General features: G+C 43.0%; 1 protein-coding gene across 6 annotated transcripts in view; it reads left to right on the top strand.

Moving 5' to 3' along the window:
* The window catches only part of PANK1 (pantothenate kinase 1), a 105,260-nt gene that overhangs the window by 32,471 nt on the left and 47,595 nt on the right, over nt 1-25,194 (top strand). Inside the window, exon 1 of one of the 6 annotated variants that reach the window (XM_043925009.1) lies at nt 16,190-17,133. The exons of 3 other annotated variants lie outside the window; for them this stretch is intronic. In XM_043925009.1, the coding sequence (XP_043780944.1) occupies nt 16,452-17,133 (682 nt within the window). In that variant the 5' untranslated portion in view covers nt 16,190-16,451. Of the gene's footprint in view, nt 1-16,189; nt 17,134-17,250; nt 18,027-25,194 lie in introns of those variants that run through there. 2 more of the 6 variants (XM_043925010.1, XM_043925012.1) reach the window with 2 other exon arrangements.

The raw sequence follows: 25,194 nt of genomic DNA, 5'->3' as shown, positions 1-25,194 counted from the left end.
CAAAAAATTAGTGGCTTAAAACAACAGTAAGGAAAATAGAAATAAGAATCTATTAACTCAGAGTCTTTGCTGGGTGGTCCTAGCTCACAGTCTCCCATGAGGTTGCAGATGTAATATTGGCAGCAGCTGTATCATCTGAAGGCTCGATTGGAGACAGATGATTGATCAAGGTGGCACCCTCGCATGGTGGGCAAAATGGTACGACTCTTGATGGGAGCTATCAGTAAACCCATGTAGGCTTCTTCACAGACTGCCTGAGTGTCCTCATTCCACAGTGGCTGACCTCCCCCAGGGTGTGTAATTCCAGAGAAAGCAAGATAGTCTTTCATATGTCTTATGACCTTGTCTTAGAAGTAGCTCACATATAATCAATCACTTCATATTTTATTGGGTCACTCAGACCAGCTGTGACACAATGGCACACTTGATGTAAGTGACTACACAAGCACATAACTATTATGGTCAGAAGATCATTGGAGACCATCTCAGGGAATGTCTGCCACATGAACATTTAAACATCACAGTTCAGTTCAGTCACTCAGTTGTGTCCAACTCTTTGTGACCACATGGACTGCAGAATGCCACGCCTGCCTGTCCATCACCAACTCCCAGAGTTTACTCAAACTCATGTCCATCGTGTCAGTGATGCCATCCAACCATCTCATCCTCTGTCGTCCCATTCTCCTCACGCCTTCAATCTTTGACAGCATCAAGGTCTTTTTCAATGAGTCAGTTCTTCGCATCAGGTGGCCAAAGTATTGGAGTTTCAGCTTCAACATCAGTCCTTCCAGTGAATCTTCAGGACTGATTTCCTTTTGGATGGACTAGTTGGATCTCCTTGCAGTCCGAGGGACTCTCAAGAGTCTTCTCCAACACCACAGTTCAAAAGCATCAATTCTTCAGTGCTCAGTCTTCTTGATAGTCTAACTATCACATCCATACATGACTACTGGAAAAACCATAGCCTTGACTATGTACTTTATTGGCAAAGTAATGCCTCTGCTTTTTAATGTGCTGTCTAGGTTGGTCATAGCTTTTCTTCCAAGGAGTAAGTGTCTTTTAATTTCATAGCTGCAATCACTATTTGCAGTGATTTTGGAGCCCCGAAAAATAAAGTCTGTCACTGTTTTCACTGTTTCCCCATCTATATGCCATGAAGTAATGGGACCAGATGCCATGATCTTAGTTTAAAGCTTTAGGCCAACTTTTTCACTCTCCTGTTTCACGTTGAACAGGAGGCTCTTTAGTTCTTCTTTGCTTTCAGCCATAAGAGTGGTGTCATATGCATATCTGAGGTTACTGATATTTCTCCCGGCGATCTTGATTCCAGCTTGTGCTTCATCCAGCCCAGCATTTCTCATGATGTACTCTGCATATAAGTTAAATAAGCAGGGTGACAATATATAGTCTTGACATACTCCTTTCCCTGTTTGGAACCAGTCTGTTGTTTCTTGTCCAAATCTAACTGTTCCTTCCTGATCTGCATACAGATTTGTGGTATGATCCACACAGTCAAAGGCTTTGGCATAGTCAATGAAGCAGAAGTAGATGTTTTTCTGGAACTCTCTTGCTTTTTTGATGATCCAACAGATGATGGCAATTTGATCTCTGGTTCCTCTGCCTTTTCTAAATCCAGCTTGAACATCTGGAAGTTCACAGTTCACGTGCTGTTGAAGGCTGGCTTGGAGAATTTTGAGCATTACTTTACTAGCGTATGAGATGAGTGCAATTGTGTGGTAGTTTAAGCATTCTTTAGCATTGCCTTTTGCCTTTCTTTGGGATTGGAATGAACATTGACCTTTTCCAGTCCTGTGGCCACTGGTGAATTTTCCAAATTTGCTGACATACTGAGTGCAGCACTTTCACAGCGTCATCTTTTAGGATTTGAAATAGCTCAACTGGAATTCCATCACCTTCACTAGCTTTGTTCATAGTGATGCCTCCTGTGGCCCACTTGACTTCACATTCCAGGATGTCTGGCTCTAGGTGAGTGATCATACCATAGTGATTATCTGGGTCATGAAGATCTTCTTTGTATAGTTCTTCTATGTATTCTTGCCACCTCTTCTTAATATCTTCTGCTTATGTTAGGTCCATACCATTTCTGTCCTTTATTGTGCCCATCTTTGCATGAAATGTTCCCTTGGTATCTCTTATTTTCTTGAAGAGATCGCTAGTCTTTCCCATTCTGTTGTTTTCCTCTATTTCTTTGCACTGATCACTCAGGAAGGCTTTCTTATCTCTCCTTGCTGTTCTTTGGAACTCTGCATTCATATGGGTATATCTTTCCTTTTCTCCTTTGCTTTTCACTACTCTTCTTTTCACAGCTATTTGTAAGGCCTCCTCAGACAGCCATTTTGCTTTTCTGCATTTCTTTCTCTTGGGGATGGTCTTGATCCCTGTCTCCTGTACAGTGTCACGAACCTACGTCCACAGTTCATTAGGCACTCTGTCTATCGGATCTAGTCCCTTAAATCTATTTCCCACTTCCACTATATAATCATAAGGGATTTGATTTAGGTCATACGTGAATGGTCTAGTGGTTTTCCCTACTTTCTTCAATTTAAATCTGAATTTGGCAATAAGGAGTTCATGATCTGAGCCACAGTCAGCTCCTGGTCTTGTTTTTGCTGACTGTATAGAGCTTCTCCATCTTTGGCTGCAAAGAATATAATCAGTCTGATTTTGGTGTTGACCATCTGGTGATGTCCATGTGTAGATTCTTCTCTTGTGTTGTTGGAAGACACCACCACAAGACTTCACATAAAAATCTGGATTTCTGGCTACTTCAGAAAAATCATATCTGGCAACCCTGCATTCCCACATAACAATAATCAGTTGGAGTTGAGTGGCTGCTGCTCACTTTAGAAAGAATATGCAGTTTCTGAATTCATCCTGGTTCCTATTCAACTCACTTATGTAACCTACTGAGCCTTTGTGCCATATTGGTGATTTCTGACAAATGAAATGTATGCAGAGTGAGACACCACCACTCACAGACCCAACTGCTAAAATAGCCCGTATGATCATCTGTGCTCTCTCTCCTCTTCCAGCTGCTGGCTGGATATCTATGCTCAGAGCACCCTTGGGAGTCATGCATTGAAGATGGTAGAGCCTCTGTGAGCCTCCTCTGACTGCACAGCTCAGAGTTGCCTCTCCACACTCACCCTTACGCCTACATAGGACTGTGGAGTGAAACATGAACTTGACTGTGTTTGTTGTCTTAAAGTATTGAGGCTCGGAGGTTCTTTTTATGCAGCTGGCATTAATACTATAACAAACACCACAAATGGGACCTTGATGTGGGGGTTGCTGTTGTTCAGTCACCGCGTCGTGTCCAACTCCTTGTGACCCCACGGACTGCAGCACCCCAGGCTCCCCTGTCCTTCACTATCTCTCAATGTCTGCTCAGACTCATGTCCATTGAGTCTGTGATGCTATCTAACCATCTCATCTTCTGCCACCCTCTACTCCTTTTGCCTTCAATCTTTCCCAGCATCAGGGTCTTTTCCAGTGAATTGGCTCTTTGCATCAGGTCGCCAGAGTACTGAAGCTTCAGCGTCCGACCTTCCATTGAATATTCAGGGTTGATTTTCTTTAGGATTGACTGGTTTGATCTCCTTGCAGTCCCAGGGGCTCTCAAGAGTCTTCTCCAGTATCACAATTCAAAGGCAGGAACTCCTAAAATAAAAAATCCAGAAAACCTAAAATAAGTGGCACTGGCTTAGCATGCCAGTTGTGGGAAGAAAGGAAAGTGATCCCTGAGGCAGAAAAGGTGGCAATGCATGCTGTGCATGGCAAAAACTTGGCGAGAATTCTCAGTTGAGAGGCCAACCATATGCTTCCTGACTGTCAGCTCCAAGAGAAGCAGTTGGAAGGAATCAAACTGTTAGTGCGTTTTGGCCACAAGTGGCTGGCACATTTGGGCAGTTTGCAGGAGGAAGTGAAAGAAAATAGAAAAACTACATAAATTGGAAGTCTTGAAGTAGACTATGTCTAGACCTCAAATGGTAGGAAATAAGAGTGAGAAAATTGTGAGCAACAGAGAACTGCTAGGTCACCACCACCTCGCGGCACAGGTCACCTCCCAGGTGTGACTTTCCATTTCAATCCTGACATCGTCCAGGTGGCTGCCATTAAGATGAGGAAGGCATGAGGATAAGGGGAAAAATATATGAAGGATGTTGAGAACACTACCTGGGACAGTGTTTGGTCTGCAGTTTGTGGCATAGGAACTGTCTAGAAGGAAATCAATGGGAAGTCTGTTAGGTTTTTGCAAAAATGATTTCCAAAGAAAACAGAAGTCTGGGACAAAGACAAGTCAAGGCACAAAACAGGACTTCCCTGGTGGTACAGGGAATAAGAATCCACCGCCAGTGCAGGGGACATGGGTTCCATCCCTGGTTCGGGAAGACTCCACATGGCTGCAGGGCAACTAAGCCTGTGCACCACAACTGCTGAGCCCTCGCTCTAGAAATCCTGCTCTGTAACAAGAGAAGGCGCCGCACTTTGATGAAGAGTAGCCTCTGCTTGCTGCAACTAGAGAAAGCTTGTGAGTAGCAATGAAGACCCAAAGCAACCAAAAATAAATAAATTTTAGAAAAAGGTACAAAGCAACAACCAGCCTTGGACTTACAGGTTTCCATCAGAGGGAGGCAGACTACAAAATCTGCCTAGTGTCAGAGATAATTTACTCCCCGTCACCCACTTCAGATATTGCCACAGAGGATAGATAATGAACAATGAAGAAAATCTCAGAAGAGTGGAACCAGGGGTCACAGAGAAATATGGACAAGATAATGCCTCTCATAGAGGAGAAAGAGAGTTCAATCAAAAGACATTTTCCAGTGCTTTCTGGTGAGGGAAATGTCACAATGCCTGACCAACCACTTTGGACTACTGTCAGCTTTCTTTCACTTCTTCCTTTTCCAGATGGGACCCTGAAGTTCTTTGTCTCTGCTCGCCAGTGTATATTTGGGGACAAGAAAGGAGCAGGGGCAGACAACTCCTCTTTTTAGTTTGTAAAGTACTCAACCAAAAAGAACATGTGAACCAAATAGAGCTGGCTGAGCATCACCCAGGTCTGCTGCTGCTGCTAAGTTGGTCACTTCAGTTGTGTCCGACTCTGTGCGACCCCATAGACGGCAGCCCACCAGGCTCCCCCATCCCTGGGATTCTCCAGGCAAGAACACTGGAGTGGGTTGCCATTTCCTTCTCCAGTGCGTGAAAGTGAAAAGTGAAAGTGAAGTCGCTCAGTCGTGTCCGACTCTTAGCGACCCCATGCACTGAAGCCTACCAGGCTCCTTCATCCATGGGATTTTCCAGGCAAGAGTACTGGAGTGGGGTGCCATCGCCTTCTCCAACACCCAGGTTTAGAGCTTTGGATAACGTTCTAGGAAGTGAGTGGGGAAGAGTTTATGCTACAAGTGGGAAGAAGAATGAAATGTAGTTATTGACCATGTATTTTCCACAGTCATTTCTCTTTCTTCCTAGGCATGAAGTTAAACTACACTTCTCAGGCTCTCCTGCAACTGGGGTGGGTGTACAGAGGGAACACGTGACTGAGTTCTGCCCAGTGAGATGTGGCCAAAGTTGATGTATGCTGTTTCCAGTTTTGGTCCCTAAAACACCACCACCATCCTTTTCACTCTCTTTTGTCCCTCATCTGCTACCTGATGTCAACATCTAGGGCAACACTAGTTTCCAAATGAACTACACAGACCAGGTACCCCCAGCTGACAACATTGAACTCTTTGAGAACAGCAAATATACTTTGATTGCATTAAGTCACTGAGTTTTGGATTTATTTATTTACACAGAAACTAGTATAAAGTATGCTAATAAAATTTCCAGTTTACTAATTTAACATGCTACATGTTATATGACCAGTGGACTGTTTAATGTTTACTCAGAAATTCCAGACCTTTTAAATACATTTTTTCAGCTGTTAAATGATTGCAGCCCAGCTGACTTGATAAATTTTAATTTTCTGAAGGTTGCATTGCTGACACAAATATGCCCACCCATAATGGAATAATGAATATCATACCTCAACAGGCCTGAGGGGTGGGCCAAAAGGGGATGCCATGGGAAGTAGTTAAAACCTTAAAACTGTTTTCAGGTATGGTCCTAGGTCCAATCCTGAGTCAACATCATAGATGGTCTGTCATCTAACATCCAACCAGGATGTTCAGAAGAGAGGGAAGAAGAAGCAGAGAAGCTAATCAGAGGACAGTGAGGCAACACAGACATTAGCAATGGCATGAAGCCATCACCACCTTAGGCTGGCAAGAAGCAGGGAGAAAGTGATAGAATCAGATCCCAGAAGTTGCGGTCACCAAGCAGAAGACAGAGTTAAGGCAGGCATATCCGTAGGTGATGGAGACCCCAGAAGAGGGTCAGCAACTTTGGGGAGATGTCTGCCTAGACAGCGAGGGAAGGCAGAGAAGATTCTGCCATTCTCACCAGCATCTCCCACTGACTAAGCCTGCTGGAAGACAACTGACCCTGGACCCTAAGAGAGTTGGCTTTCCGGAGCCAGCCCCCTGCCTCACTTGGCAGGGCAGGGGCATGGCAGGCAACAGATCTGAGCACATAAGCCTAAGACCCACAGAAAATGGTTTAAAAAAAAAAACAAAACAGATATAGAACATTCTATTCTCAATAAAAGCTCAAGTGTCAGGGCAACTTAAAAGAGTGTTGCGATCAAAGGTGGGATATTTTTAAATTTCTTGCTTTTGAGAGGTCCTGTTCCAGTTGTTGTGACTTAAGTCATCACTTTTTTCATGTTTTATGTTAGGTCGTGGAGAAGCCAGCATGTGGGTGAACTCCTTTATCCTATGTCCCCTCACCCCCTTTTATTCTGCAAAGCTCCACTCTGTTACTTCCTTTATACTCCTGACTATAAACTGTAGCTCTTTTTATTTGTTCCCTTGTTAAATGGGTCTGATTGCCTTACTGGTTGTAGGCTTCAGGATGTTTTTCCCTAGCACAACACCTGTAGATGCTCATAGAAGATATTGTATAAGTATTCATTGAATAAATGAATGAGGTAGATACCACTGTTATCCCCATTGTATACAGTGCTATCCAATACAGTAGCTACTGGTCCCATATTACTATTTGAGTTTAAATGGTTCAGCTACTATGGGAAACAATATGGCTATACTTTAGTGTATATTTACAAAGTTGCTAAGAAGGTAGGCGTTATATTGTTTTTATCATCATCATGTAATAAGAGGGAAAGGGCAGGAGGAGACTTTTGGAGGTGATGGATAAATTTATGCCAAATTGTGATGGTTTGACCGGTATATACTACTTATCTATAAACTCATCAAATGGTATACATTAAACATGTACAGTTTTTATATGTCAATCATAGCTCAGTAAAGTGGTTTTTAAAATAAGCTAACTTTTTAAATGTCAATTAATTAAAACATAAATACAATTTAAAATCCAGTTCTTTTGTCACATTATCAAGTACTCAGAAATGATGCATGGCCAGTGACCACCACTCAAAAGTAGACATAAGTGCATTTACCTCATCACAAAATTCTTGGAAAGTGCTGGATAATAGAGGAAGCTGGCTAAGGGGAGGAGCTGGGATTCAAGCCTATGTCTGAGTGACTTCAGAGATGGAACTCTTAATCATGTAAGGTAGTAAGTATCATTATTATTATTAGTTGCTTAGTCCTGTTTTCAATTTCAGCCCCTTTGAAGGATTTATAGGGAGCTTCAAGCCTGGGCACCTCCTAGGGTAAACAATTGTCCCATGGGGTTTTCAGGAAACAGAAAAGTCTGAGGCAAACAGTGCTACTTCATATCAAGATTCTCAATTGAGGTTATTGCAGGTAAATAGATGGGCTCACTCAGCTCCATTACAGCTCCCTGTAACAAAAGATCTTAATGACCCAGATAATCACAATGGTGTGATCACTCACCTAGAGCCAGACATCCTGGAATGCGAAGTCCAAGTGGGCCTTAGGAAGCATCACTAAAAACAAAGCTACTGGAGGTGATGGAATTCCAATTGAGCTATTTCCTAATAGCTCAAATCCTAAAAGATGATGCTGTGAAAGTGCTGCACTCAATATGCCAGCAAATTTGGAAAACTTGGCAGTGGCCACAGGACTAGAAAAGGTCAATTTTCATTCTCATCCCAAAGAAAGGCAATGCCAAAGAATGTTCAAACTACCACACAGTTGCACTCATCTCACATGCTAGCAAAGTAATGCTCAAAATTCTCCAGGCTAGGCTTCAGCAGTACATGAATTGAGAACTTCCGGATGTTCAAGCTGGATTTAGAAAAGGCAAAGGAACCAGAGATCAATTTCCAGTATCCGTTGGACCCTAGAAAAAACAAGAGAATTGCACTCCTGCTTCACTGATTATGCCAAAGCCTTTGACTGTGTGGATCACAACAAACTGCAGAAAATTCTTAAAGAGATGGGAATACTAGACCACTTCACCTGTCTCCTGAGAAATCTGTATGCAGGTCAAGAAGCAACAGTTAGAACCGGACATAGAACAACAGATCAGTTCCAAATTGGGAAAGGAGTACATCAAGGCTGTATTTTGTCACCCTGCTTATTTAACTTACATGCAGAGTACATTGTGCGAAATGCCAGGTTGGATGAAGCACAAGCTCGAATCAAGATTGCGGGGAGAAATATCAATAACCTCAGATATGCAGATGACACCACCCTTATGGCAGAAAGCGAAGAGGAACTAAAGAGCCTCTTGATAAAAGGGAAAGAGGAAAGTAAAAAAGCTGGCTTAAAACTCAGCATTCAAAAACTAAGATCATGGCATCTGATCCATCACTTCATGGCAAGTAGGTGGGGAAACAATAGAAACAGTAACAGACTTTATTTTCTTGGGCTCCAAAATCACTGTGAACAGTGACTGCAGCCATGAAATTAAAAGACACTTGCTCCTTGAAAGAAAAGCTATGACCAACCTAGACAGCATATTAAAAAGCAAAGACATTACATTGCTGTCAAAGGTCCATCTAGTCAAAGCTATGGTTTTTCCAATAGTCATGAATGTATTTGAGAGTTGGACCATAAAGAAACTGAGTGCCAAAGAAGTGATGTTTTTGAACTGTGGTGTTGGAGAAGACTCTTGAGAGTCCCTCGGACTGCAAGGAGATCAAACCAGTCAATCCCAAAGGAGATCAGTCCTGAATATTCACTGGAAGGACTGATGCTGAAGCTCAAATTCCAATACTTTGGCCACCTGATGAGAAGAGCTGACTCATTGGGAAGCCCCTGATGCTGAGAAAGATAGTAGGCAGGAGGAAAAGGGGAAGACAGAGGATGAGATGATTGGATGGCATCACCGACTCAATGGACATGAATTTGAGTAAGCTCCAGGAGTTGGTGATTGACAGGGAAGCCTGGTGTGCTGCAGTTCATGGGGGTCCCAAAAAGTCAGCCATGACTGAGCGACTGAACTGAACTAAACATGCCGTATCACTTGCCACACATTAGGAAATTGAAGATGTCGGTTTCCCAGGCCCTGTTACAGCCCGGGTCCTGTACACTGCTTAGCTCTGCCAAGCAGATGCAGCTGGCCAGCATGTGGAAGTCCAGATGGAGGAGGAGGCCCAACTTCTGCCGTTTGGTCTGGTGGACAGTGCCATGGTAGCAGGGGTTCTGGTGTCTTGTCCTGGACACCATGGATTTGGAGAGACAGAATATAGGGCATGAATTCCGTAAGTTTCCATTCACCCTGAGACAGTCAGTCCTGGACCCAGGGGGTGCAGTGACTCCCTGGTATCTTGGTTTACTATTGTACCAGAAGTAGCAGCTCACTTACAGCAGTTCCCTTAAGAAGCTGATCCTGTGGTGGGATTCATTGCTGGGAGCTCAGCCTAGAGGCCGTTCCTTCAGCCTTTCAGAGATTTTTATTCACCCAGTTCCCTGTACTGATTCACTTTATGTGGGGATGAGTTAAAGCAGCTTTTATTATTTGCAGCTGAAGAAACTTCAGGATTCAGAGGGGACTTCACCCAGAAAACAGAAAAACTGTAAGACAAATTTGAATGTCCTGAATGCTGGGACCCTAATCAAAGACTGTTCCTTCCACTGCTGTCATTCTCAAAGGAAAATGCTTACCCCTTATTCATCAGCTTCCCCCCAGATATTGGAACTTCGGTGATGAAGAGATGAATATATATATGTGTGTGTGTGTGTATGCACACACACACACATATGGATATAGATATAGAAGTGGGCTTCCCAGGTAGCACAGTGGTAAGAGTCCACCTGTCAATGCAGGAGACGCAAGAGACCAGGTTCCGTGCCTGAGTCAGAAGATCCCTTAGAGTAGGAAATGGCAACCTGCTCCCGTACTCTTGCCTGGAAAATTCCTGTGACAGAGGAGGGAGTCTGGCGGGTTACAGTCCATGGGGTCCCAAAGAGTCAAACAGACACACACATAGATATAGATACAGATACTCATTTTCTTTCCTCTTCCATGTGCTGGAATGCGCTTCTAAACCTCTCTTCACAATGCTTCACACCTCAGTCTCTCAACCCTCAGAAACCGCTATCAGTGTGGCTTCCTCAACTACCTGCATGTAAACTGGTTCCTTTCTTCCAATAATTCTCTTTCATGCCATTTTGTTTAATTTTTATGTTACTTAACACAGACTGTATTTATTGTTTATTTTCTGACTCTCCTTGTCCCCCTCCCCAAAGGAATGTGTGTTCCGGAATGGGAGGGACTTTTCTGCCTTGCTCATCACTGTAACTGGAACAGTGGTTTGCACATCTTTTTAAAATATTTGTTGGATAGATATACAAAATAGAAAATGGCAATAGCTGGCACATTTTTTAAAAGGGGGGGAAAAGCTCTTTTGGAAACAAAAGTCTAAGACACTGGACAGCAAAAACATTTCAGTGAGAAGTAAAGGGACTCGAGAAGTTTAAAAGGCAATGTTGTGTGGGCAGTGGCATACTATATCAGTTGTTTGCAACCGTGGTGTAAAATCTGCAGGTGACAGCAGGCACACCATCTTTTGGGAGGGAGGCATGGTGGTTGAGTTACAAAATGTGAGGTTCTAGGGCCACCCAGACCTGACTCAAATGTCTGTTAGATTTTCTGCTTGTGTGAACTTGGACCCATTAGCCTCTCTAAGCTCTAGTTTCCTCATACAAAATATGAGCTAATAATAGTATCCAACTCACATGACTACCTTGCTAATTAAGAAAGATGACACTTACAGTGTGCTTAGGACAGTGTATGGCATGTAAGAACTCAATAAATGTTAGATAATAAGCCTACTGTCAATTTGCTAAAGTCAGATACATTCCTAAACTTATGCCCAGTACTTGGGGTCACTCTGATTATAGCTTATCAAATTTCTAGTCAGTCACACTCCCATCTCCCTTCACCAAATCATCATTGGTAGGTGCTCAAAAAATATTAGTGACTAACAGGAAATTAGTTCATGTAGGGTGTGTTTCAATCCTGTACACACAGTTATTACTGTCGTGGCAGCTGCTGATGTTACATTTTTCCACTTCTCCTGACCAAAAAAAAAAAGAAAAAACAAAAAAAACCCAACGACAAAAAACTAAAATCCTCCATCAAGCCATATAGAAAAAACAGTAAAGAGAACAGGATTGACCTAAACCCTCTCCAGTGGTTTATTTCGGGAAAAATCTTCCTGACATTCGATTTGCCCTATTGAGAGGAACAGGGTCAATTCATCTTTTCAGTCAGCAAGTATTTATGAAGTGCCTACCATATTTATGACATAAGAGAGCCTAAGAATACCTCCTCCACTTCCACCCCCACCTTAGTTAACTTCTGTTCAACATTCAGAATTCAGCAAATGTCATTTCATCTACTAAAGTTTAAGACGAGTCCAGGTCACCCTGATATGTGCCCTCATGGCACTGAGAGCCTTTCCATTTTTTGCATTTCTTGGAATGATAGTTACACTTTTGCTGTTGTGGTGATTACGTGCTTAAGGCCTGTCCATTCTGTAATCTGGATAAGGATGGAAACTTTGTTTTTGCTTAAGAGTGTATCCTTGGTACTTAGTATGGTACCTGCTGTGTAGTAGTTGCTCAATTCTGAAGAAGAGGGAGGCTCTGATGAAGGGGTCCTCAGAATCTCTCCATAACACTGTTATTCACAGGGCAGTTTTTGTTGGTTTTTGGTGGCCTTTGGCTCCCTGAAGCAGCGCTACTCCCTAGGGCCCTGAAGAAAGCAATATGAAAAGCACTGTCATCTAAAATAGCACAGTACTTGAAAATAGCCTCCTGAGGTGCCTCATGCGAATCTCTAAGAAATGCACCGACACCAATAGTAAAAGAGGCAAAAATGAAAGAAAGAAGTCATCTTGGGTCAATATTATTCTGACAGTTAAAATTCTAGTAATTCTTTTTAAACTATGTCTTGAAGAGGATCCTTTCCCAAGCTCATACTGTGTCATCGGTGTGGTTATTAAGTGGTAGAAAGCTTGGGCACATTGGACTTTATTTCCATTTTAGCAAGGAACTAGAATTTCTACAGTGATCATGTGTAATGATGGCATGGTGGACAGGTTTTAATCTGTGTCTTCAAAAAAATTAAAAGTAAATTAAAAGTCCAATGTATAGTAGTTAAAAACTAGTGCTGACCTCCCTCTTTTTATGGGGGGAGGGGAAGAGAGGGATGGAGGGAGGAAAGAAGGAAAGTGGTAAGTGTCGAGTTAGACTGAAACAGACAAATACTGATATGGCTTACATATCAGTGTAAGTACAAGAATGTCATGATCATATCTACATTTTTAAAGGATCACCCTTCTTAAATATAAATCCCAGAGAGAATATAAGTAGTAGGTCTTGCTCCTTTTCTGCATATTTTATCTTGCATGCTGAAACCACCACATTCCCAGTGGCCCAGACTGGAAACATAAAAATTATCCTAGCCTTACCTCTTCCTCGTTCTGCAGTTGGTTACTAAGTCCTATAAATTCTTTAAATAGTTTTTGAGTCCACCTGGTGATCTCATTCTGAGTGGTATGTCCTTCACTCAGCCCCATCTCACTTCTTTCCAGGTTGTTTCCAGTAGTCTTCTATCTGGTCCCTCCAACTAGGAACCTCCTCCCCTATTTTATTCTCCAGACTGCTGCCAGAGATCCTTCCAGAATGCAAATCTAGGAGTTTTTCCACAATCTAAAACTCTGCAGTGGTTTCTCGTGGCTTTCAGGGAAAAAGTCTGAATTGTTTCCTATGGTGCAGAAAGCCATCTGAGATTTGGACCCCATCTCACCTTTTTGGCCATCACTAACCTCCTCCCTTGGTAGGTTGTCTTTCAGCCTTGTTGATCTCCTGGCAGGTCCCCAAGCATGCCAGATGGTTTCAAACCACCTGCAGGGTCTCCACTCCCTCAGTTCTGAATGGATTTCGTTCAGCCTTCCATGATGAAATTCCATCATTGGTCAAACTTCAGTTTAAGGGTCATTTCCTCCCTGAAGCGTATTTTAACACCCATCTCAGCCCCATCTTCCTCTTCTCTTCTCTGTTCCATCATTGCTCACTCTCTGGAGTCCTTTGGAGTTCTTTTCCATGGTATAGGTGACACAGTTTGTTTCATTCACTGCAAAATTCACCGTAAAGACAAGTGGGCCTTAGGAAGCGAGCTCTACCCTTAGGATATGTGTATATTTCTGTATGTATGTTATTTTCAACAAGAAGTTTAAAAGGAAAAACTCCCTAGGTTATTCGTATGTACCCAGATGATGGAGAATCATTGACTTATCTCTCTGTCTCTGTCTGTCTCTATGAATTGTAAGCCCTTGGAGGGCAATGAAGCCATTTGTTTTGACGTTGTACTTACTCCCAGCATTTATTTTACTGCCTACAACATAGCGCACTCATAATAAATGACTGGTAAATAAATGAATGAACAGAGGGAGAGAGTGCCTTGTGGGTTCTTCCTCCCTCTCTTACAAACATTATTTGTTCCACTCCCCTGCTGCAGCACATGACAGTTCATACCTCAAAATTACACCTCCGAACCACAGTTTCCCCAAGCCCCCCCCACTCCCGTGCACCCCATAAACCTGTGATATGCCACCTGGCTTCCTCTCTATCACATGCAAGGTATAACTGATTCAAGGCACCCAGAGCAAAGATGAGAGAGGATGTTCTGTCCCCAGTACCAGTGCTCCTGCCCTACCTGGGTCTGAGCCACCTGGCTCAGGCCTTCCTCACCATGCCCGGGAATCATGCTGGAGAGGATATGTCCTTGGATACACTGCATTGCTAAATCTACTCTCTGCATTTCTGCTGTAAAGTGCTTCCTAAACTACTGAGCTTAAATTATGTCAGAATTTGAAAGCTTTATATTTGAATATTTAGGAGTAACAATCCAGGCGTTTTGTTTTTAGCAAATTTACAATAGAAAGTGAGAGACACCCTGGGGAAATATCACCCAAGTCATTTATTCAGTCACAAATAATTACCAAGAGCTTCCTAGGGATACAGTTATGAAAGAGAGTCATCTGCCTTAATGGAGATTACAGTGTAGTAGGGGGAGATGCACAATCAAATAATATTGAACTTTTTCTATAGCACTTATGATGGGCTGGACACTTTACATATATATTCGTTTTATCACTGTAACAACTCAGTGATGTCCTATTATACCCCCACAGTGGTGTTACAAACTGATAGAGTCATGAAGGTCAAGCGTAGGGGGAGGGAGCTCTAATCTTGTTCTAAGGGTCAGGGAAGGCTACTTTAAGAGGTTGAAGCAGAGATCTGAAGACTGAGTTGGAATCTAGTAAACAAAGACATCTGGGAACACGCAAGGGAACACAGCAGATGATAAGGGATGTTCGTGTGTTTGAGGAACTGAAAGGCCGCTCTGTAGAGGGAGAATCAGGAGCTCAAGGTGAGGTAGGGGCCAGGTCACCTAGGTTTTTCCTTCATATTTTCAAATAATATGATAGGGTCAGGGAAGCAAAGGTAGGAGAATTAAGGTTTATTCTTTAATGTGCATGCAAGCTCAGTCGTGTCCAACTCTGTGCAACCCTGTGGACTGTAGCCCGCCAGGCTCCTCTGTCCATGGGATTCTCCAGGCAAGAATACTGGAGTGGGTTGCCGTGCCCTCCTCCAGGGGGCCTTCCTCACCCAGGGATTGAACCCGAGTCTCCTGTGTTTCCTGCATTGGCAGGTGGATTCTTTATCATTTAACCACCTGGTTTATTCTTTGCTTTGTTCTTAATAACCTCAGCCATCCCTCTGTGGCTCAGTTTTCTTATCTGAAAAAAAGTAGTCAAGGGACCTGTGCACTCGAGTGGTCATGGGTTCTAAAGCTGATTCCAGATCAAACTCTGCTGGAAGGAATTCCCATTCAGGTGCAGGCCTCTGGCTGCTACTGAGTGCTCTGAGGCCTCTGACTCCTCTGTAGATTAAATAAATGCAGATGATGGAGAACATCACACACAGTAAGTTACACAATAAACATGACTGCGAGTAAGGTTTATTCCCCTTGTTGGAAATGAAGGGTGATCTGCTAATAATAACAGTGTAATAAGGATAACCAGCTCTTTGGGGCATTTACTGTGCATCAGGACTGTAGCAGATAGATTCCTCAAGACAGTTTCTAGTTAGAGTCAAGAGCTGAGGCCTCAAGGATTGCACAACTTTGGGAAGGTCCTCAGCACCCAAGTTTGTCCTGCCTACTGAGCATGCCCAGTCCTGTTTCCTGTCACCAGGTGTGTTAACTTGAGCAATGAGTTTCTCATGGTTTGTTGGGTGCCGGAATTGGAGTTTGAATCCCGCTCTGACTCCAGGGTTATGGTGCCGTCTCCCCTGCGATGCGGCCTGCCCTTCTGAAAACACAGGCAACTCCTTACTCTATAAATAGGGTGACATTGTCTCTTCAGCGTCCTTTCTGGGTGAGGAAAGTGCTTTTTATAGCTTGGGACTGCTTCTGTTTACTTGGTCTCTTCCAGCACCGGTTAATCCCGCCTACATCTCTGTCCTTCACTGTCCTTACACTGTATTCCTAGGTTCCTCCCTGTAAAAGACAACTCCACGAGGCCACATGGTGTCTGTGAGTGCCAGCAAAGAAATTACACTCCCCTCCCTCTCCAAATCCGCCCACCTGTCTATAAATAATCGTTCTCCTCCTTCCCCTCGTGCCTGTGAGTAGTTTGGTCACTTAACTAAACCCAGAGTAACACACAGACGCTCACAAAGCTTTCAGGGAGGAGGGGACAACGTGAATGACCTTGCAAAGCTATCTAGCTCAGTGCGGACAGGATTAGCAAACCCAAACCTCTACAAATATTTATTGTCTCCCCCACTACCCCCGCCCGCATTCCTCCCGAAGCTGCTCGTTCTGCTCACGCCGGCCTCGCCCAGTCCCTTCTCGGCTTGCTCCGCCATACAAAGCCCAACCCGCCCATCTCTTCTTTGCGAAGCCGGAGAACTTCAGTCCCCATGTTGAAGCTCGGCGGTGGCGGGCAGGACTGGGCATGCTCAGTAGCGGGGACAGGTCTGGGAGGCGAGGAAGCCTCGTTTGAAGTCGCGCGACTGGGGCAGCGGGGGAAGGCGGGCTCTGGGGGCCCCGGCTGGGGGTGCGCGGGGATCCCCGATTCCGCGCCGGGAGCGGGCATGCTCCAGGCGGGCGCCGGGGGGCCGGCGCGCGGGGGGCAGGGCGTGGAGGAGGTGGGAACGCCGGCGGGAGGAGGGGAGGAGCGCCCGACTCGCCATCCCCCGGCGCCGGCTCTGCGGCTGCTGAATCGGAAGCCGCAAGGAGGATCCGGGGAAATAAAGACGCTCGAGAATGACCTCCAGCGAGGCCGCCTGAGCCGGGGCCCGCGCGCCGCCCCACCAGCCTCTGGCATGGGCGACCACGGCGGGCAGCCTGAGCGCTCGGCCCCGCACGCCCCGGGGACTACCGCCGGCGTCGGCGCTGCAGCCGTGAACGGGCTGCTGCACAACGGGTTCCACCCGTCGCGCCTCTGCAGCCGGGGCCCCCCGGGCGACAGCGACGCGGCACCCCCGCGCCTGCCGCTCCAGCCAGAGCTCCAGCCACAGCCGCCGCCCCCTCAGCACGACTCCCCCGCCAAGAAATGCCGGCTGCGGAGGAGGATGGACTCCGGGAGGAAGAACAGGCCGCGTAAGTCTCTCAGGGAGGGGAGCGGGACGCGACCCCCGGGAGCGGCAGGACAGGCACCTAAGCGCGCCCGGGGCATCCCAGCCCCGGCTGTCGGGGGACGGCTTTGAGGGGGCGCACGGGACTGATTCTTTCCCCAGGGGCGCCAGGCGCTACAGATCCCTTTCCTTCTTCCATCTGTAGAATGGGCCGATTGAACTCGGCTCCTGTGCTGCTCCTCGGTAACGGCTCTATGGACGGCAAACAAGCTGGCCGCCTTACTAATATGTCGGTGGGAAAATGCACGTGTGTCAACATTTGGTGGGGTCCGGGAGTAGGAGTCGGGCAGCGGTGGGGGGAGAGCCTGAGCTGCCGTCGCCCTTATCCTCGTCCTTTTCTCTTCTGAAAGCTCATCTTTCTGGGGTTGGCGCTCAGGCAGTCAGCCTGCCCTTTGAATCGCAGAGGAGCCGCCAGCTCCCTGGGTCTATTGGCGAGCGCTAGGTCTGGAGGCGTGGAGTTTGACAGCCCCCCAAATCACAGCCTATTAGAGGCTGTTTCCTCGCAACCAATGAGAGGACTTGTTGGCAGGGGCACACCCACTGATACCATGTGGGCCGGAACTATGTGGACCAATGAAGATTGGAGGTGGAATTTTTTTTTTTTTTAATTCGGAGAATGGGGAGGTAGAGTTGAGGTTTCCAATAGTAATAAACAGTGCAGAAAGCTGAAATGCGTTATTTCACAATCTAAAGCTTGTATATATCTTAGTTTGTCAAGAGTCTCTCCCCCGCTGGATGTTCTGAGATGCAAATTTGTAGGTCAATTTTACAGCTGTTTCTTATCTGAGCCGAACTTCATTCAGCTTGTTACCTCTTTCTGGGTCTCCCTAATGAAGCTTATAAATGGCAAAAAGCAAAGTAAGTAGAATGCATGCTAGTAACGTGATTGCATTCAAACATGCATATTTGCGTATAGGTTATTTATTCTGTTTCATACAGGGAAATTGCTAGATATGCTTTAGATTCGTCTGTAAAACTTTGATATTTGGCAGCTTCACTTTTTGCCGTTTCTGTTTATTATCTTAGACTCTTAGCTTTTCTGCATTCAGTTAAAGTCTCTTAGACTTTGGGAAGCTTTTTAACCCAACTGTGGGACGCAGTAACTCTGATATTTGTGGTTTGTAAGTCTGAAATGTTCAGGTTCAAAGTTAACTTCTTGTCGGGAACTTTGAACCCATACAGCGGATAGGTAGGGTTGTAAGGAAGGCATCTAAAACCTGAATTTCTGTTTTCTTTCGTTTTGGGACCTTGTTAGAAAATGACTTTATTTATGCATTAGTATTGATTATTTATGATTGATTAACTTGTTTTACTTCTTTTGAAGCCACATTTCAGTTATTTCTCTGATTTACTTTAACAAACTACATTAGAATTTTAAATGTAAATAGCTAAAATACAACAAAAGAGAACTGCTTTGAGTTTTTATTTAGTCTATGTTTGAGTGTATCATACCTCTTGAAATAATTTTCGAGGAATGTGAACAAAAACAACAAAAGAGAACTGCTTTGAGTTTTTATTTGGTCTATGTTTGAGTGTATCATACCTCTTGAAATAATTTTCAAGGAATTGAAAATATACTCTCTTAACAATTTTTTCTGCAGGAAGGCAGAGAAATAACCTTGAGCCTTAACTTTTGCTTGAAAATCCACTGGAAGCATTATTTAGAATATAAGAAAGTATAACTTTATGCCTGTGTATTTTGTCAGGTGTTGAAGTAGCTTTTGTATTTTTTTTTTAATGAAAGCCATAGGTATTTTAAGTTTAGTGATCATACTTATTTATCAACTTTTAAAAAGAATTCATCAAAATTGGTGTTTCATTAGCCTATTTTTTTTCTCAAATTTGAACAAACATTTCTGAAATAAATTTTACATTTTCTAAGCCACATCTGCTGTGTTCACTACCAAAATTTCTTAGTTGAAGTTAGGTTTAATTTAGGATCCTTATACCTTGTGTATTAATATTCAAGTATCTTTTTACAAAAAAAAAAAAAAATTGCCCAATCAGTTGATTTTTAGGTAATCTAAAACAAATCTACTTAGACTTAAGTATATCTCTATTTTCTGATGACTGATAAATTTTACATAAGCAATTATTACAGGGTATTTACATGCTTTAAACGAAATTTGAGTGTGTTGTTGATAAAATCATCAAAGTTGGGCAAATAACTATTTCCTACTTAGAGTCTGCAACTTCAGATTCCTGCTTCTATCTGAACCAGAAGTGTTTTAGGACAGCCAGGTATCACTTCTCTCAGATAGGCACCTGGAATGCATATGTGGGTAGATGTGTTTCTATTTGGTAATATATTGGGTAGAGTGCAATACACTTTGAAATACTGCATGTCTGAAAACAATGCATGCAATGAAACGGGCAATTCAGTAGTTTTTGATTATTTAAAAAAATTAAATCTAATCCCTCAGTACAAGGACTATTCACAATCTTGTAATCTAAAAATCAGAGTAGTGGCAGGTTGACTTTGTTAAACCAGGAAATCTTGTCCACTCTTTTCATCAAAAGTACCATCACCTCACTCACTGTGCTTTTCCTTGAAAAGCTTTTCCAAGACTTAACTGCTTCATTAAGCTTCCTTGGTTACTTTACCTGTCTCTGCTACTGAGCAACTATGTAGCCTCAACCAAGTTAGATCTCTTGGAATGCTGGAGTCCACAAAATGATCTTCAAGGATTGTTTCTTGTGCTTTCAAAGTGCTAAGATACTAAAGAGCTGACAGTTCTTTCTACATAACTTCTACACTAGTCATCCAGTCTACCATATGGCTTAGCATTTTATTATCATTTTAAAAGTTTTGATTTTTGCCTTGTGCTGATTGTTCCCTGCATGTTATTGGTCTTATCTCCCCAATTAAGTTGGAAGTCTTATTATAGATGATAGTTTCTTTCATATGCTTTGCAACTTGGATGCATGAATACTTGATTAATGTTGACGAAAAAGGTACAAGTGACATCATCACCCCCTCATCGAAGTAGCCATTTCCATCTGCGGGACAGACTAGCGGAAAGCCCTTCAATGGAGTCTCGCTAAGGTCTCTATAGGGAGAGTCCTTTTGAATGCTCCTTCGTGTTCTGATTCTTTGAAGCATACGTAAGTAGCACCTTATGAAGTCAGATCATTTCCCAAATATTTTGAAACTAATGTTATAGTCCTAATAAAATGCCAAGCCAATGTTTGTAAATGGTGGAGTTATCCAGACCCTGGAGGGCTTGAGTTTAAATTGCATCTGGGTGACCTGGGGCTACTTATTTAACCTCTGTGCTTCAGTTTCAGTATTGATAAGATGGAACTGATCATACTATGTGATCAGGTTGATGTGAGGATTAAATAAGATTATATATATATATAAAAACGTGAATTCCTGCTTGGCACATAGCAGTTATTTGACAAATGCCAGTCGTTATCACACCGTGCAGAACACTGTCCACCACTAACACACAGGACAAGAGTCTGAGCTGACAGAGACACCTCAGATTGACTTTCTTGTTTAAAAAAAGGTGGGAGTTGGCTAATATAAGAAAGCCAAAAGTTTTATTTGATTATCTGTGATACTCCTAGTCCCATAGTTACTTCCAACACCCTTTTTCCAATAAAAATATTGCATAATATGAAATGGAGGAAACAAAGCAGGAAGAAGTACTCACAAATACCATCACTCAGAGAAGATGGCTGTTTAAATTTGCCATGTGCTGAAGGTAATTTTGGATCACACTAAGATAAGATTTTAAAAAATTTTTATTTTATGGTGGACCATAGTTGATTTACAATGTTGTATTAGTTTCAGATATACAGCAAAGCGATTCAGTTTTACATATACATATATCTATTCCTTTTCATTTTCTTTTCCATTATTAGTTATTACAAAGTATCAAATACAGTTCCCTATGCTATACAGTGGGCTTCCATGTGAGTCAATGATAAAGAACCTTCCTGCCAACACGGGAGACACAGGTTTGGTCCCTGGGTCAGGAAGATCCCCTGGAGAAGAAAATGGGAACCCACTCCAGTATTCTTGCCTGAAAAAAAATTCCATGGAAAGAGGAACCTGGAGGGCTATAGTCCACGGGGTCACAAAAGAATCAGATACAACTTAGCAACTAAACAACACCAGCAATGCTATACAGTAGGTCTTTGTTGATTTTCTGTTTTAAATGTAGTACTGTATATATCAACGCCAAACTCCCAACTTACCCTTTTTTATTTGAAAATCTTAGTGAAAGCATTTTCTTACAGCATTAAAGCATCATTTGTAGTGGTTGTATTACATTCCCAATATTCCATTATATAGATATACCATAATTTATTTAACCTGTCTCTAATAGCTTTAGGCTGCAGCTTGAGTCTCTAAACATCATAAACACTGCAGCAGCAACAATTTTGTATATAGCTCTTTATTTTTGATGAAATTGATGAATATATACTTTTTAAAGAAGGAACATAAATGGCACAAAAAAGTATACAGCTGTTGCCTTGAAATCCTGGATATTTTAGATTCTAAGGATACTTGTAGATGAGCCACACTAGTGAAGAGAGGAGAAAAATGCAAAGGAGATGACTGTTTGAGCTGCCAAACACTAGGCTGTAGAAAGGCAAATATTTGAGTGTCATCAGAAGACTCGAGGATGTGAGCTGCCCTCTTCAACAAGCAGGAATAAGGGCTGGAGCAGTGCCTGCAGCCTCCCAGTAGAAGTTCCGGATTCTGAGATCAACAAGATAGAATGTGAACAGAAAATGGGTGAGAGTTCATTATGCACATAATACATTTGTGGGGTATAAACTGAAGAAACACAAATCTATTACCAGTTTTCGCTAGCCACCATTGACAAAGTGTAAGTCTTCACTTTTCTAAATATTAGGATATTTAGCTTTGGCACCTAGAATTGCCGCAACTTCTGAATTGGGCTAATGGAAAAACCAAGATATAAAGATAAATAGGTAGAATTTTCTGGTTGGAACTGTGTGACGATATATGCATTTTTATTCAAACATAGTCAGAACTTGTAGATGGTGGAGAAGCTTTGCAAATCAAGAACAAAAGACTAGGATGGAAAGCAGGGGAACACTCTAGAATTGCTACCTCTGGGATGTGGTCTTATTTCTAAGTTTGTCAATGAAGTTATGAATTGTACAATGCACATTTGGACTAAAGATTTATGAATTTAAGGGCCCAAGTGTTCAGTGTCTTAAGTGGTTAAATCAGGTGTCAGGATTCATTAGGGACCTGAACACCACTTTTTCCCAAAAGGCCAGTAAGTGAATTTCAACGTTAATACAAAACATATTTTGTTTGGCACAGTAACCAAAACTTTTGACGGAAAGAGTGCTGTTAATTTTTAACATGTGGGACATTCAACAAGGGTATAAAACAAAATCCAGCATGGTTTTTGGAGACATAATTAGTCAGGAAACAAGAGTACTGGTTTTAATCAACAGGTTTGGGGTTGGTTTTTTGTTTTTTGTTTTTTATTTAATGTGTGTGATAGCCTGACTTTTAATAGTGTGTGTGTATATGTTTTAATACAAACCAATTACCATGAAAAGCAATCAAGGTTTGACTTCCATTACATTTAATTACATTTAATTATATGCTTTAGCTTCCCTGTGTAGGTCAGGTCAGTGTTCACCTTGAGATGACAATATTCTGAATCAGATAGGGTGCTCAGAATTTCTAAGTAGACCTTTCCTCTAGATAGTGCAGTTGTCAAGCTTGGTACCTCATTACTTAATTTATGAGATCTTTTAGATGCTTAGAGTTGGCTAGTTGTATGTGTGTATGTATGACTATGTTTTCTCCTTGGGAATGTATTTGAAAGCAGCCAATGATTCCAAGGGGTAAGGGAGTGTTATTTTTAGAGGCAGTTACATCAAAATAATGATCTGTGCCTCTAACAGATTCTGTATAGTTTAGAAAGAAGGTGAAAAGATTTATGACAATAGTGGGTACTTCCAGCGGTCACTTTGATTGACCAAGTAACTAACTTAGCCAGTATTGAAACAGCTGTGTGTCCCATTGCTCTCTATGTGTCTTTACAAGAGTATGTGGTCACCACTCCCACACTCGATTTTTACGATGGGGAAAGAAAGGCCTGAAGAATTGAAGCAACCTACCTGAAGTCAGTGAATGGCAGAACCAGAATTCAAAGCCAAGTTCACCTCCATTTTCAGCTAGCTGCCTTTCTTTTCTGCTACATTAAGCCTACTATTTTGGGAAAAGGAAGTGTGTTCTGTAAAACTTGAAGAAGAGATCGGTGTGTACAGTTGGTACACCTTTGGCAAAAAACTCATTCATGTGTGTGTGGATGTAACAGCCGATATTAAGGGACACTTACCCTGTGCCAGGAACCGAAACATTTTACATGGATTATCTCATGCAGCACTCCCAGCTTTCTATGAGTTAGGTCCTACTCTAGATTTATTTCTTGTGTCCGCCCAAAATTCAGATATCAAAATCCTAACCCTCAAGATAATGGTATTAAGAGGTGGGGCCTTTGGGAGGTGATTAGGTCATGAGGACGAGCCCAGAGAATTCTCTAGAGGTTAAAAGCAAAAAGACAGCTATCTATGGATAACCAGCTAGGAACTACTGTATGGCCCATGGAACTCCACTCAATGTTCTGTGGCAGCCTGGAGGGGAGGGGAGTTTGGGGGAGAATCAATACATGTATATGTATGGCTGAGTCCCTTCACTGGTCACCTGGAACTATCACAGCGTTGTTGATTGGCTATACCCCAATACAAAATAAAAAGCTTAAAAAAATAAAAAGACAGCTTTCTAGGAATTGAGCTCACCAGACCCTGAATCTGCCAGTGTCTTAATCTTGGATTCCAGGACTGTGAGGAATAAATTTCTGTTTATCCTTCTCCAAGAAACGGAGCAAGGACTCCAGGACTCGGGAAAATTGAGCTTAGATTTGGACTCTGCTGGGCCAGGAGACCAGACTCAGGACCCCCTTGGATTCTCAGGATGAATGGGTAGTGTTCTAGAGTGGAAGGAGCTTTGGAGTCACCAGACCTGGATTCAGAGCCTCATTCTACTACTTGTTCACAGTGCAGTCTCAGTTGAGTTGCTTAGGTTCTCAGAGGCTCACTTTGTTGATTACAAATAACTGGCCTCTGTCTTACCAGTGGTAAGGACCAAATGTGGAAAATGTGGCTTCCCAGGTGGCGTTAATGATAAAGAACCCACCTGCCAATGCAGGAGACAGAAGGGATGTGAGTTCCATCCCTGGGTCAGGAAGATCCCCTGGAGAAGGAAATAGCTACCCACTCCAGTATTCTTGCCTGGAGAATCCCGTGGACAGAGGAGCCTGGCAGGCTACAGTCCACAGGGTCACAAAGGATCGGACACAAGTGAACGGACTTAGCACACACACACACATCTTACTGGTTTCGAGTACCAAATGTGGGAAATGTAGGTGAGGTCTCGTATAGTAGAATGCCTGTATCCTGATAACGTGCAGAGTTAAAGATATTTTACTATTCATACTAGCTACTATTTATAAAAGGTATTCAATATTAATTTTCTTGCTATTATTGAGTCACAGAGGCTTTCGAATCTTTCTGAAATCTCAGGATTCTCATCAACCCATCTTGCTCTGACTGAGTACTTTTGTGGACAGGGTTTCAGGGTATCTTCCAACCTGATCTGACATCATCTCCTAAATGGAAGCTTCCTTAGTTCCTTCTTAGGTTTCTGGAAGCAGGACGCATGGCTGTGTCGTGTCTTTATCTCACTGTCACTTTCACAGATGGCTCCATGGCAACTCTTGAGACCAAGTAGGAGCGGGCCCTGCCTGAGAATGATGTTGGCAAGTCTGTGAGTAAGAAAGCTGTGTAATTTATGTTACTGCTAATCTAGTGTCAGGACAAAGTTATTTTTAAAACAGGAAGTATCTTCCTTTGATCTTTTACCATTTGATATCTCAGCCCTTGAGTGAGGCAAATAGGGACCATGGAGAGGAGAAAGATTAGGAAAGGGAGCACTTTTCCTTTATAAAAGCTGCACAAATTG

This window comes from Cervus elaphus, chromosome 15 (genome assembly GCF_910594005.1).
Source record: "Cervus elaphus chromosome 15, mCerEla1.1, whole genome shotgun sequence".
Classification (NCBI taxonomy): Eukaryota; Metazoa; Chordata; class Mammalia; order Artiodactyla; family Cervidae; genus Cervus; species Cervus elaphus.
Note: the sequence above shows the minus strand (reverse complement) of the source record. Positions and strands in the feature narration are given on the sequence as shown.